The sequence below is a fragment of the Sphaeramia orbicularis genome, chromosome 12 (genome assembly GCF_902148855.1).
Source record: "Sphaeramia orbicularis chromosome 12, fSphaOr1.1, whole genome shotgun sequence".
Lineage (NCBI taxonomy): Eukaryota > Metazoa > Chordata > Actinopteri > Kurtiformes > Apogonidae > Sphaeramia > Sphaeramia orbicularis.
Genome location: NC_043968.1, coordinates 43361148 through 43373962, shown reverse-complemented (window position 1 = coordinate 43373962; position 12815 = coordinate 43361148). Strand labels below are relative to the sequence as shown.

Below are 12815 nucleotides of genomic sequence, written 5' to 3'. Positions count from 1 at the left end.
GGATGGGATGCACAGAACTGGCCAGAGGTTCATGCATTATTGACAAGGAACTTATCTTAATAGATTATCACTTTCAAGTCTGTGCATATTCAGCCAATGGACAGTGTGATCAGTGTATGCATACTCCTTTAAATGATGTGTACATGAAGAAAATTACCAGAATTCTCAAACTAGAATTTAAAGCATAACAGCTTTAGATAAATAAGACAAATGAGAATGAAAATGGGATTAGTCTTTATGTTGTTGTCACACTTTGTATTAATATATGCCAAGCTGGCAAACATTTAATAATGTGCCACAGTGAGAACAAAAGCACGGTCTTCAAATGTAATAACTTCATAGGCAAGCAATTACTGTACTTAATGCTGAAAAGCCAAACGTTGCACACAATACTACCTGTTTATCTCTGTTCAGATGGTGACAGCTACTTGTTGTAGTTAGGCTATTATGGCCTGGTTCCTTTTTGACCAGAAATTAACTGTTCTAATCTAATCCCCCTGAGATTAATCTTGCGTTTACACATAAAAACTGGTTGGCTCAGTGTCTATATGTGCAGGATGGATGCATTTTATATTGTTTGAGTTCATTTGCAAATGACAGCTAGAAACCAAGATATCAAAACATAAAAAAGAGCTACTGTATGTTTACATGTAAGTTATGTATTACCTTCTGTATTGTTGAAATTTACATTTTTGGTCAAAAAAAAAAAAAAGAAAAAAAGACAGTCTCCTTCAATTTGTAAATTAGGGATTATGACTATTCCTTTTCCTGTCTGTCTGCATTCTTGCATCTCACCCTCTTGCGCACATTTGCAGATGAATAGAGAAACACACAGGTCTCAGGAGACATAGGAGTGTGTTAAAGAAAGCATCACACATTCTCTCTCTGCCTAAATCTGGGCAGGCCCGGAATTCATCACAGGATCAAACCCATTTCTCATCAAACCCAGGAAAGTGTAGCTAATGCAATTTCACTAAGTCACTGCCTGACTTGATTACATGTGGGCTGGGGAGTGCATGCTAACGCACCACATGAGTCTAGATGGGTGTCACTGTTGGTGTGTGAGCATATGGTAGGTATGTAGTTTTGCTTGATTTTTTTGTTCTTTACCCTCTGTGTCACAGCACACAACTCACAAATGTGTACTTTTGTCTTGAAAGACATTGAACTGTGTGTGTGTGCGTGTGTGCGTGCACGTATATTTTTGCCAGTATGTGTACCACTTAAATCCACTGATGTTTTTTTTATAGACTACAGGTGGTGTTGATGTGTGTGTGTGTGTGTGTGAGTGTGCGTGTGTGTGGTGCGGTGCACTGGTCCTCGAGGGGGATTTCAGGCAGATTTGGCCACATTAGAATGTGTCACTTATTCCTTTCCAGCTTTCAGCCACTGTCCCACCGAGCACCACACCTCCACACACCCCTCCCACTAATCCTGGATCAGACCCCACACCAAGGGACACAAATACACATCCAGAGCATCTAAAGCACCAACAAATACTCAAGCACTCATCTGCAAATGCATCCACTTCGACAAACAAAATTGCTCTTTTACACATAATGTTGAGATAGGGCTGGCAGCGATTTGGTAGCATCTTGACCTGAAACTGAAGCCACCCCGTCACGTCTAGACAACTCTGAAGAATCCCATGCATATTAATGCTGACTTATTTAATATTCATCAGTGCTATGCCCTGTTGGCAGCTGGTGCTAGACCCCATGGATCAATGAGGTCTCTTCCTCGCTCCTTTGTCTGACACGGATGCAGATGTTTAGAGCATGAAATTAAATTGGTCACCGTCATTGGGAATACATACACAGTAGTCAATTTGGCGTGCGTGTGTGGATGTGTGTCCATGTGTGGTTACCAGTTAGATGTGGCTCTTGAAGCAAACAAGTAACGCCAAGTTCCTCGGAGGCTGTGACATGTTGATGTTATTCACAGGAATTTGGGTGTTTGCAAATTGATGATGAGAAAACAAAAGTTTTGTCAGATCTTTCCATGTCGATGATGAGAGAAAGATAGAGATAGAAGAGAGAGAGAGAGACTATGGACAAGAGAGAGCAGGGGAGGCTAAGCAAAAGAGCTCATTGGCGGTGGCTTTGTTTAGGTGCCTGTAATTGAGTCTTAATTGAATTGGCACCAAAGTAGGGATGAATGGATGGTAAGATAGAGAAAGAGAGAGTTTGAGTGAATTGGACCTCTTCTCAATCTCTGCTTAGCAACATGAATAGGGGCTTACTGTGCAGATGAATTTCCGTGCAGATGAATTTCATGGCAACAGATCATAATCAGACGCCCTTGATTTGAAACTTTTCGATGGAAAACTGAAAGCTATTCATTTTAATGAAAATACAGACAGGGTTATATTCCACACTTCTCAAATGAAACTTGTTCCATTAGAAATGCATTCAGAACATGGAACAATAAGTTGATATGAATTTGAATGCAAATGCTCTCCTGGCTGTGCAGGTAATGTGGAACAAGTTTTCTCACTGCAGCGAGGTGTCTTTGTGTTATATCGCACAAGCTTTGCAAGGCCATATTGGACTTGGAAATGAAACAGAGGAAAACAACAGGCCAGAGCTCTGTAGGATAGTGGATCTCCTCTTTTCAGAACACAAGCATACACCTATTTTGAAACCTTATCACAGCACCCCCACTCTCCATTTTGTTTCTTATTTCTGTCTCCACTTACTCACCTCATCACTTCGTCTTATGTCAACTTGCCAAAATAAATTTAACAGTGAAATTCAGTCACTGTGTTTATTATTCCTGCAAAGTCAAATCCATACAGGAAGGGAACTTTTTATTCAGATTTGCCCACATGAAGTTTTTATTGTATTTCTCTCCCTTGGTTTTGAATCTAGAAAGTTATTTATTGTATTATCTGATTTCCCAGTCTCCTTGATGTATTGTTGCTTAGCGCTGGGGGACTTTATCACAAACCTAAATCAAGAAATTCCAATGAATAACATCATCTCCTCTGCATAAAAACACAAATGTCACTGCTTCACTTCTGTCCTTCTATTATCATTCATCCTTGTGAACACAGTGAGAGTACACATGTATAAATATGTCCATGCATTAATTTTGGGTATTGTCTTAAAACTAACAGCACACACACACAAACACACAGACACACACATAGACAGCCAGTTCTTTTGCTCTGCAGTTTGCTATATTGACAACGAGCTGCAATTTCTTCTCTGTCAATTATATTGATTACTTCAGGATGAGTGGAGGTAATGAGCTTTGGTGTTCTTTCTCTCCCCTATGATCTCCCCTGTTCCCCTGGCTGCAATTTCCCTTCCAGTCTCTGACTCCTCTTCTTGTTTCTGAGCAGGTTACATGGCAATGATTTTCTGATTAACCCTGTTAGCTATGGGGTTCACCTACGCCATGTTGCAGGGGCATGGGTGTAGATGTGTTGGAAGCATTTAGGTTTTTGATGGAGAGCCACCCTGGTTTATTATGGTTCAGTGTGTACTTCTAATCGTTTTATTTGGATATCTGTGGGTTTTTTTTTTTTGTCTATCTGTTACATCTCTGGAATGTCTAGAGAGATTTTGTTAAAATTTGATGCAGATATTTATTGAACTCAAAGATGAACTGATTAGAATAGAGAGGTGATATCCTGCCTCTTCCAAATGTTTCCCATGGGACCTTATTTTGGAAAAAATGGGTATTGCTTTCACTTAATGTACAACATTATTTACACATGATTTTTGTCAATTTCAAATGTAATTTTGCGAATGATAAAGGTTGCAGTTTGTTTTAAAATCACTTAAGTAGCAGACCCTGAATATACATAAATGGGAACACAACACACCTGAAAGTCATGACATCTTCATAATGTTCTCTCTCATTGACCTGAGTCACTGAAGATGTCACTACAGTTTCAACATGAACAGACTTGTACTGATTTTCACCTTATTCAATACTTTTTCAACTTCCTCTCATGGAAATATGCCATTTGGATATCGATGACATCTAGATGTTATGTTATTATCTTTACCACAAACTGCTTTTTTGACTTGTTCAGTTATACTTTACAAAAGACAATCATCATGTGCAGTTCATAGCAAAAAACTAATGTGATATATTTATAAAGCTGTTGGTGGTGGCCAGTGATGGTATTTGATTTTTTTCTGAAATCAGGTCCCATGGGGTACACTTGAAGGCACGGGAAATCCCCTCTTTATTCTATGGTTAAAGTCAAGTCACTGTAACATCACAAAGAAAAATTCAACCAATAACTCAAGAATTTATATGCTAATACTGACAAATTTCACACAACTGTGAAAATAAAATATGGGATGAATTGATGATAAAATGATATGATGATGTTTGAGGTCCAAAATGTCAGCTTCACTTTATTATGTGTTGTGTCTTGTGTTGTAGGTGGTGCTGATGACAACCTAATTGAAGGTGGAGAGATGAAGTTTGTGTGTAAACCAGGAGCACGAAACATCACTGTGATCTTTCAGCCACTTCTTAGGTAAGGCACCATCCAGTACTTATGGCTTTTTATGGTTTAACTTTATTACAACTTTTCTTAAAATGACCTAACATGTCTATAAGGTAATCTAATTTTTTAGGCCTTAAGATGTCTGAAAATAATCCTCAATATGATTTTAACAGGTCTTAAAAAATGAATGTTTTAATTTAAGTCAGTGTGTTTTTGGGCTTCTGACTTTCCTTTATATCCTTAGTATTTTTACCTGTATAAGCGATACATGGGTCTGAAGTTGCATTCATGGTAGTCTTAAAAAGTCTTATATTTAATTTGTTGCAACATGCATGTATAATGAATGTAATCAAAAAAACAAAAAGAAAGTAATATGATTTAAGACTTACTGTTTTTTCGTTTACTGGTATGAAACTCCTTACTTTACCATTAACTGTTCAAGTGTTACTATATTGACTGTGGACTGAGCAGAGTCACAAGAAAACATAATAGAATTACATACTTTAAATTCTGTTAAAAATGTATTAAAGCATATTATATAATTTCTCACAGTCTTTACTGTAGGTGTGAGGGGTAATTGCACCACTAAGATAATGTAATCAGATCATGAACAAACATTATATTACGTCCTCTGCCCTGCAGACCAGGATTAATTTATAACACCTCAACATATAATTTGAATTGGATTAAAATAAAGTCTATGAACAATAGATTGCTGTTACTGCCTTGAGTAGAGTAATCTGAGCAGGACTGCATTAATCTTAAATATACTTTATAAGTGACAGTGGTCTCTTTTGTCATCCTGGCCTGGTAGAGAGCCATTGCCATCGCACTCAAGACATTTAAAAGCAGGAACATGACTCAATACCAGTAAAATGCAAACTAATTATATTACATGGCCTCTTAGTGGCCATCTATCGATTTGAACCATTTTAATGTTTAGCTGGATATTATAAATCAAACCTAATGTAAGATACTGCACCTTCAGTTCACAATATTTTGTTGATATCATCCAAAAATTGACATTGACTTCTACCTGTTCTTTTATTTTCTATTGAATTTGTCTTTGTGGTAATGCTTTGTATGTCTGGAATTTTGCTATACAGAGCTGTGATTCCCAGTGGACTGGTGTAAATCTAATAGTAAAGCAGTTTAATTGAATTGGACTTCAGGCGGTGATACATTGCATTCTGGGATCCATTAAATGGAGTTGTTTCCTACTTCCTTACTATGATGCATAGTGCATAAATTTATACAATGTTGATGTCAGAGTGAAGGTTTGTACATATGTAGTCAAGATAGTGTACAATTTGGGCAAATGCTTGATTTATCCCTTTAATTTTGGATTTGCAGGCTGACAGATGTTTTGACTCTAACATATGGAATCAGACGTAACTACAAACAGGTCATCAGTGTAGTCAGTCAAGACAGGAAAATCTGTTGTAAGTGAACAAAATATCAGTGCAGGAAGCATAAAATTAATCTTTGTTTAGATTTACCTCATGCTTAGTGACTAATCTGATGGGTGGAAAACTATACAGGTTTAGTTTATTCATAATGAGAGGAGTCACATTTCTTTTTCCTTGCATCTATCAGATTGACTTCTCATCTTTATTGTATCACTACTAACCTAACCTGTATTGTCAGTTGTCATGCTCGGTTTTCTTTGAGTTACTAATGCTTTTTGAAGGTGGATTACTTGCCTCAAGAGACTGTGGGCTGTCCACATAGGTTTGTGTATACTAGTATGTGTGCGCACATGTCTGTGAATATGCAAGCTTTTATGTTTTACTGATCGCAGATGCTTTGGCCTTGAATCCTCCTTTCTCTTTCTTTTTTTCCCTCTGTCCTTCACTGCACTTTTGTTCCTATTCTGACAAGCACACACACGCTGACTTCCAAACCCTTGTCCACTGTGAGTCTAGCCAAGATTTTGTTTGAACAAATGACCAAAAATAAAACGGTGACTAGCTCTCTTCCTACCTCTCCCATGTTGTCTGTAATGGTTCATATCAATCACACCAAACTGCCTAGCGCACACGGCTGTCTCTTTTCTGTCTCCCTCCCTCCAACCTGCCCTCTCCAGACTTCTAGTGCCAATGGAGCGCTGTTGCTTGCAGATGGTTTTCTAATGGCAAATCTCTGGCATTCTGCTGATGGATCACTACACCTCCTGCAGCCAGCCATGCAACTCATGGCAGCTTTAATGACAAAATCAGTTGGGGGTTGTAGCACAGGAAATCATTGTTGTGTGAGGCAATGTGTGGGTATATAAGACAACAGCTTTTTAATGTTTGATTGCAAATGGATTTTGGGCTTTTTTTGTGATGTTTGTCTCCTTAAATCTGTGTGACACAATGCCTTTGTGTGTCTGTTTTTTCAAATTTGTTGTTCTTATATTTTATACTTAAATTAGATGAAATATTTCCCATAATGTTGAAATTCAGAGAAGTCCATGATTATATTCAATGTAAAGGTCTGTTAATGGGGTCATATTCCCTTTGCTTGTTTTAATGTTTAATGTTAGTTGTTGTTATTTGTCTTCAGTCATAAGGTGAATATATTTCACTAAATGCTACATGAATATGGGTCTATATACACCGTCACTTAAGCATGATTTCTGCCTGAGTCACACTGGATTCAGGAATGTAGTGAAAAGAAAAGCTCCCATGATCCTGTGCCATCACCCTCTACTATGCCTTCTTGTTGTGATTCAGAGAGTTTATTATGCATAAATTGCCTGCTGTTTGTTTAAGTTTTACCCAGTTGTTTACTTGTTTAAGACTTTTCTACCGGGTCTGTGTTAGCTTTGTATTTAAGTGTATGAGTACTGGATGTCGAATACCAGAATACAAGCCTGCTTTTACCACAGTACTTATGTCAAGGTGCATTTAGGCCCTTGTCTCCACCAAGACTGAATTGTCTTCAGAAGTAGCTGAAGTGAGAAGGACAATGTTATGACTTCTCAGACTCGGAGGGAGTCAAATTCTGCCTGACCTGGTTTTGGAAAGCTTCAGCATCCGTTGGGAATAGTGGCGACTAGACAGAAAGACATTTGAACTACCTTACTGCGGCTGCTGCAACAACAACCTAAACCTGTCTGAATGTCTTTGTCCCATGTAGATACAGTATCTACATTCTTTGCCCTACTGCATTATTCTGTTTGGGGCAGTGTTGGGGCCTGTGGTAGGTGAAAGGATCAGATTGGTTTTGCCTCAAGTATAGTAATGCAACCAAATGTGTCAGTGTTGATTCTTTAAAGACGCACACTCAAAAACAGGGCAGACGTAAGAGAGTGTTTGTGCATGTAGCAGCCAATTTAGTTTGACTTGTGGGGTCTCCTGCTGACATTTGGGTGGTATTTACACCCGAGGTTGGCATTTTGAAAAGCTTCAGCAGGCCCCTAATCTCCCTGTTCCCCATCCACAGGATGACCAGGCATGGCAATGCCTGTAGATTTCCGCTGTTTTCTTTTGTATGTTTTGTTTGCTTTTTTCTTCTTTTTTGCCAATTTATACCATAATTGAAATTACTTTTTGAATAACTTTGACTGGCACTTAAAAGGATTTGATGCTACCTAGAAAAAGTGGCTTCATCTGTCTTTGTCAGCTTTTGAGTTATCTTGGTCGAACCCTGGCCTGACATTTCATACCAAGTGTGTCTTTGGAAGCCTGTGTTTGGCAGGAGCTAATTAAAGAAGTAAAAAGTATGTGCTTGTATAAATCTTAAAAGTATGGATGCTGCAGCAGGAAAAGGCATCAGAAGATAAAATTAACTATCTATATTATGTATCTATATTAGGGATACAAATTATTGATTAATCCGTTAATCATTAGTTGGTTGACCTTATTGATTGATTAATGATTAATTGATAAGCAGCGATTTTCCTGAGAACCTGAATTTCTCTTTTGATAGGGTCTGTAAGAATAAAAGCTAAATATTGTTTATATACTTCATGAAAAAAGCATATTATATTCCTTAATGATTGATTTATTGTACCATTGGATACAGTACAGGTAATAACATTTATAGAGTAGAACTAAATAAATTCTACAGAGAAATTCAGTAAAATAAATGGATCTAAAGAGGGGCAGTTTAGAAGAAATGGGCATTTCTGACTGTGCATCACTGACATGATGGAGCGAGATTTCAGCGGAGATGCCCCCCCCACATCTGCGCGCTATTTTCCCTTGGGCATCGGGGTGACTGTGGGACATAATGTGGGACATACCTGTGTCCCGGATCAGGAGCCTGGAGGATGTTTTCAACTTCTGTCTCATTAACCAGATAGTCCAGATGACCATGGACTACACCAACCTCCAGGGAAAACGCTCCGACACCGACCCCGCATTTGTGTGTGTATTTAGGTGGGGGTGTACTGCTCCCACAAACAGATGGACCGGTCTGTGTTTTGCTCCACCATGTCCCTAAAGCGATTTTAACTCATCAATGCCATGATCTGGTTTGATGACCGGCTATCCCAGCCGTGGCATTATTCAACTTCAGCGATGAAGCCTAGTTTGGGCAGTGGTGCCCTCTACTGTCAACACCACAAAATCCTGCCGAGGAAACGGGCAATTAACCGACAATTAATAATTTAATTGAACAAATTCTTATCGACAATTAATTGATAGTCGATTAATTGTTTACATCCCTAATCTATATGACAGCAAACATTGAACCAAACGCACAACTTTGATTCACCTTCTAAGTAAAGTTGGGTAGAAGTAATGAACAGAAGATTTAAAAGCTTCAGAGCACTTGTGTGTTTTTGCAGTGCACTCTGAGGCAAAATCATAAGTCTAGCAGCGATTCATTTACCGGCAATAACAGCAGTAATATGCTGTTATTGTGGCAGATATGGCCAAACTATTGAAAGAAGACAGAATTCAAGAAAAAACAAATTTCCATTAAGTGATTAGTAGTCATCAATTTGGTTACTGAAGGGTTTAATGTAATAGTAGAGGGCTTATGGTTTGATAATTTATTTTCTAACTGGCATAATTTTTTTTTTAAAATCTCACTGCTTCCTAATTGTTATCTATAACTGAAAGATAATTGTGCTATTAATTTTAAAATTACCTGTAGGGATGATTGGTTTCACTCATCTCAAATTGTTTGTGGTATCGCCTTTTGGATTTGACTTTAAGCCTTTTTGTTTTGATTGTGAAGACTTGCATTATAGTTGCTGTTTTTATTTCTATGAGTGTACATAAAGTTATTGTTTGTATTTATGGTAGGCCTAAGTGAATTTAATTCAACAGGCTTTATTTACAGACCTCTTGATGTGTGCACATGACATTTGCTCATTAGAAGTAGCTATTCACTGTGATTTACAGTCCAGGTACTTGAATGCATTCAGTTGACGCAAAGTTGGTTCCACTGTGCAGTAAGTGTCAGTGTTTGAGTGGAAAAAGTGCAAATGAGAGAAAAGAGTCAGAAGGTTGGAGATAGACAGAGAGCGCTCGAGGGAAGCAGAGGGGGAAAGGCAATGGAACAAGTGATGAAAGGAGTGAGGACTGGATAGAGGGCTATGACAGGGAAAGGACAGAAGGGCTCTGCCTCCCACTGCTGTAGCCTGTGGTGAAAACGACACACACCATGACTCTGCACTAATTTCACACTCTCATTAACTCCCCTCCTGAGCAGAACACAGTTACACACAGACCACGACAAATGGAAAGAGTCAAAGTTAGAGGTGAAATTGAGTATCTAAAAAGAAGTTCTTTAGAAGCAGCCTGTTTTAGGGTTTTTGAATTATTATTAAATCTCAAACGTGATACCCAGGAGAAAGGCCCTTCAAGCAGGGGTAGACGAGTCAGTCGGTTGTTTCTCATGTGTTTTTCCCCAACTAATAGAAAGAAGAAAGAAAAAACAGTGATGATATGTTTAATTACTGCAGTTACACAGTTCTATATGATGTTGCTCCACTATAAAATACAGAGGATAGAATAAAAAAAGTCCTACTACAGTATGTGAGTTAACAACCTGAAACACAAGATTGAAATTGTTTTTGTTTTAATATTTTTCTTGCAAAATGCAGCACTTGATTAAAAATGACAATAACTCGTTTTTTTTTTTTTTCCCACAATAGAAAGATGTGTTTGATGGTACCATTGAGATGCTTTTGTGATAATACTGGTGTTTGTACTTATTGTGCTTATTCACACTGCATCATGGCAACGGTGCAGATAATTTGGTTGAACCCTAAACTTAAATCAGGCACAGTCTCCATAATTACTACTAATTAATACAGTCTGCCTTCATCAGTATTATCTGTTGTTCACCCCAAAAGATATCTGTGTATTATAATGGAGCATGAATGTTTTATCTTTAGTCTTACTCACACATAAAGGCACATACTGTTTTGTTCTGCCAGTCCTTTCTCTCTCTCTTTAAAAAAAAAAAAATATATTTTTTCACTCATTCGGGAGGATTTTCCTCCATAAATACTGCTCCATTTCCCTCATTGTAACCCATAACCACAAAAAACTGGAAGCATAGTTTGGAATCAGGGGGAGAGGGGATTTTACACTGGGAGGGTCAGAGACAGGGAGAAAGAGATAAAGAAACCGGCAATGAAAAAGAGAACAGATGGGAGACAATAAAAAGAAAGCACAAAGAGTGCTGACAAAAAGAAACAAATGGACAGGTGGATGAGAGGAGAAACAGATAAGATAGAAGAGGAAAAAAGAAAATGTAGAGGAACAGGAAAGCTTTTACAATGCATATATGCTGGGTGGTATATTGGCCTGCTTTTATTGTAAGTTGTTCAGTGCACAAACACCATCTCATGCATGTAAAGAGTATTGTACAAAAAAGTGCCTGTCCAATCAACCAGACGACAGTGCATGTACAGATGGTATTTAGGAATCAACATTGCTACTGTGTTTAATAGATGGTATAGTGTAGGTGAACTTTCCAGAGTTGCAGCAGTGGTTAACCAGAGGTAAATTAACAAAGCCTTTGTTTTGGAAGACCTGAGGAAATACCCCAGCACACAAGCATCTTGTTGGATAAAGGCCAATACTGAGTAACACTATTCTTTTTTATATTTTTCCGGGCCATGCACTGATGCAACACCAGAATCATACAGTATATACACAATAAGACAGCATTGGCCTCAGCATGAAGGCATGCAAAATCCAAACTACATTATTGTAAATATTACATGTGTTGAAACAGATAAAGTACTCAGTGGAAAGTATTATAAGTAAATATCTTAAATATTCAGCCTGGCCAAAAAAAAGTTCCCCATGCTAATATTTTGTCGGGACACTTTTCGGTTTGACTATAGTACACATTTTCCATAACAGTGTCCATGTTGGACTGCTGTGTGATGTCTTCTCCAGCACATCCCAAAGACTCTCAAAGGGGTTCAGGTCTGGACTCTGTGGTGACAAATGCATGTGTGAAAATGTCTCAGACTGCCCCCACAGGCTGGCAAGGGAGGCACTAGGCATGATTGGTCATCATTTAATCCACCTTTTATCCCACCCTAATGTACTCATCACTCCACTCTGGAAGAGGGTCGATTGGGTCAAATCAGACCCCATGTCCTTCCAGTCTTTATGCTTTTTAGCAAATCAATGCCCTTTTTTCCAATTATCCCTACTCCTTAAGTGGTTCTCTTAAAGCTACATGGTGCCTAGTGTCCCCATGTGTGGAAATACTACTTTACTGTTAAACATGGTTTGCTTGACAGTTCTTAACCTAATTGTCATAGTTTCAGCAACCTCTTTTGTTGTTTTTTCTTGGTTGATGCAGGGTGTGGTCTTATCCATGACCACAACATCTGTCTTTTAACATTGTCGTTTAAGAAAGGAGGAACTACTCACCCAGGTGGAGTTAAGTAATTTGTTGTAGCAGAAACATTAATCACTACAGCATTTGTCGAATAGAAGGCTCTTTCCTATTTGCATCATTAAATTGGACAGTTTTTGGCAAGGCTGTGTATAAAGTAAGTGTGAGATAAGTTGATAGAAATGTGTGTTTTTCTTTTTCCTGAAATGAATGAGACTGAATCATTTGTGTATCAGAATGTTGTAGTTTTACAGACTGATAAAATCAGATTTTGCCCTCTGCCTTGTCTACAGCAGTGCATCACTTTGCTTCACATCAGTTGGCAAGTTGGGAACAATGCACATCATGACCAAAAGTACCAAGTGACAATGTAGGATTTCAGCACAGATGTCATGTTTATGACAATTTTTCATTAGGGTTCCACTTCACATAGAATTCAAGCAAATACACTATCTTGTCATGTTAGGAAAAAATAACAAAGTTCCACTCATCTTCCTGGATTTTCTCCAAAATTTAAAAGGTTTTACCTTTTCCAACAGGT

General features: G+C 38.1%; 1 protein-coding gene across 1 annotated transcript in view; it reads left to right on the top strand.

The window, feature by feature from the left end:
- exoc4 (exocyst complex component 4) overlaps window positions 1-12815 on the top strand; it is a 129091-nt gene that overhangs the window by 37009 nt on the left and 79267 nt on the right. The window contains exon 11 of the mRNA XM_030150321.1: window positions 4405-4501. Within this exon, the coding sequence (XP_030006181.1) occupies window positions 4405-4501 (97 nt within the window). The remainder of the gene's footprint in view (window positions 1-4404; window positions 4502-12815) is intronic.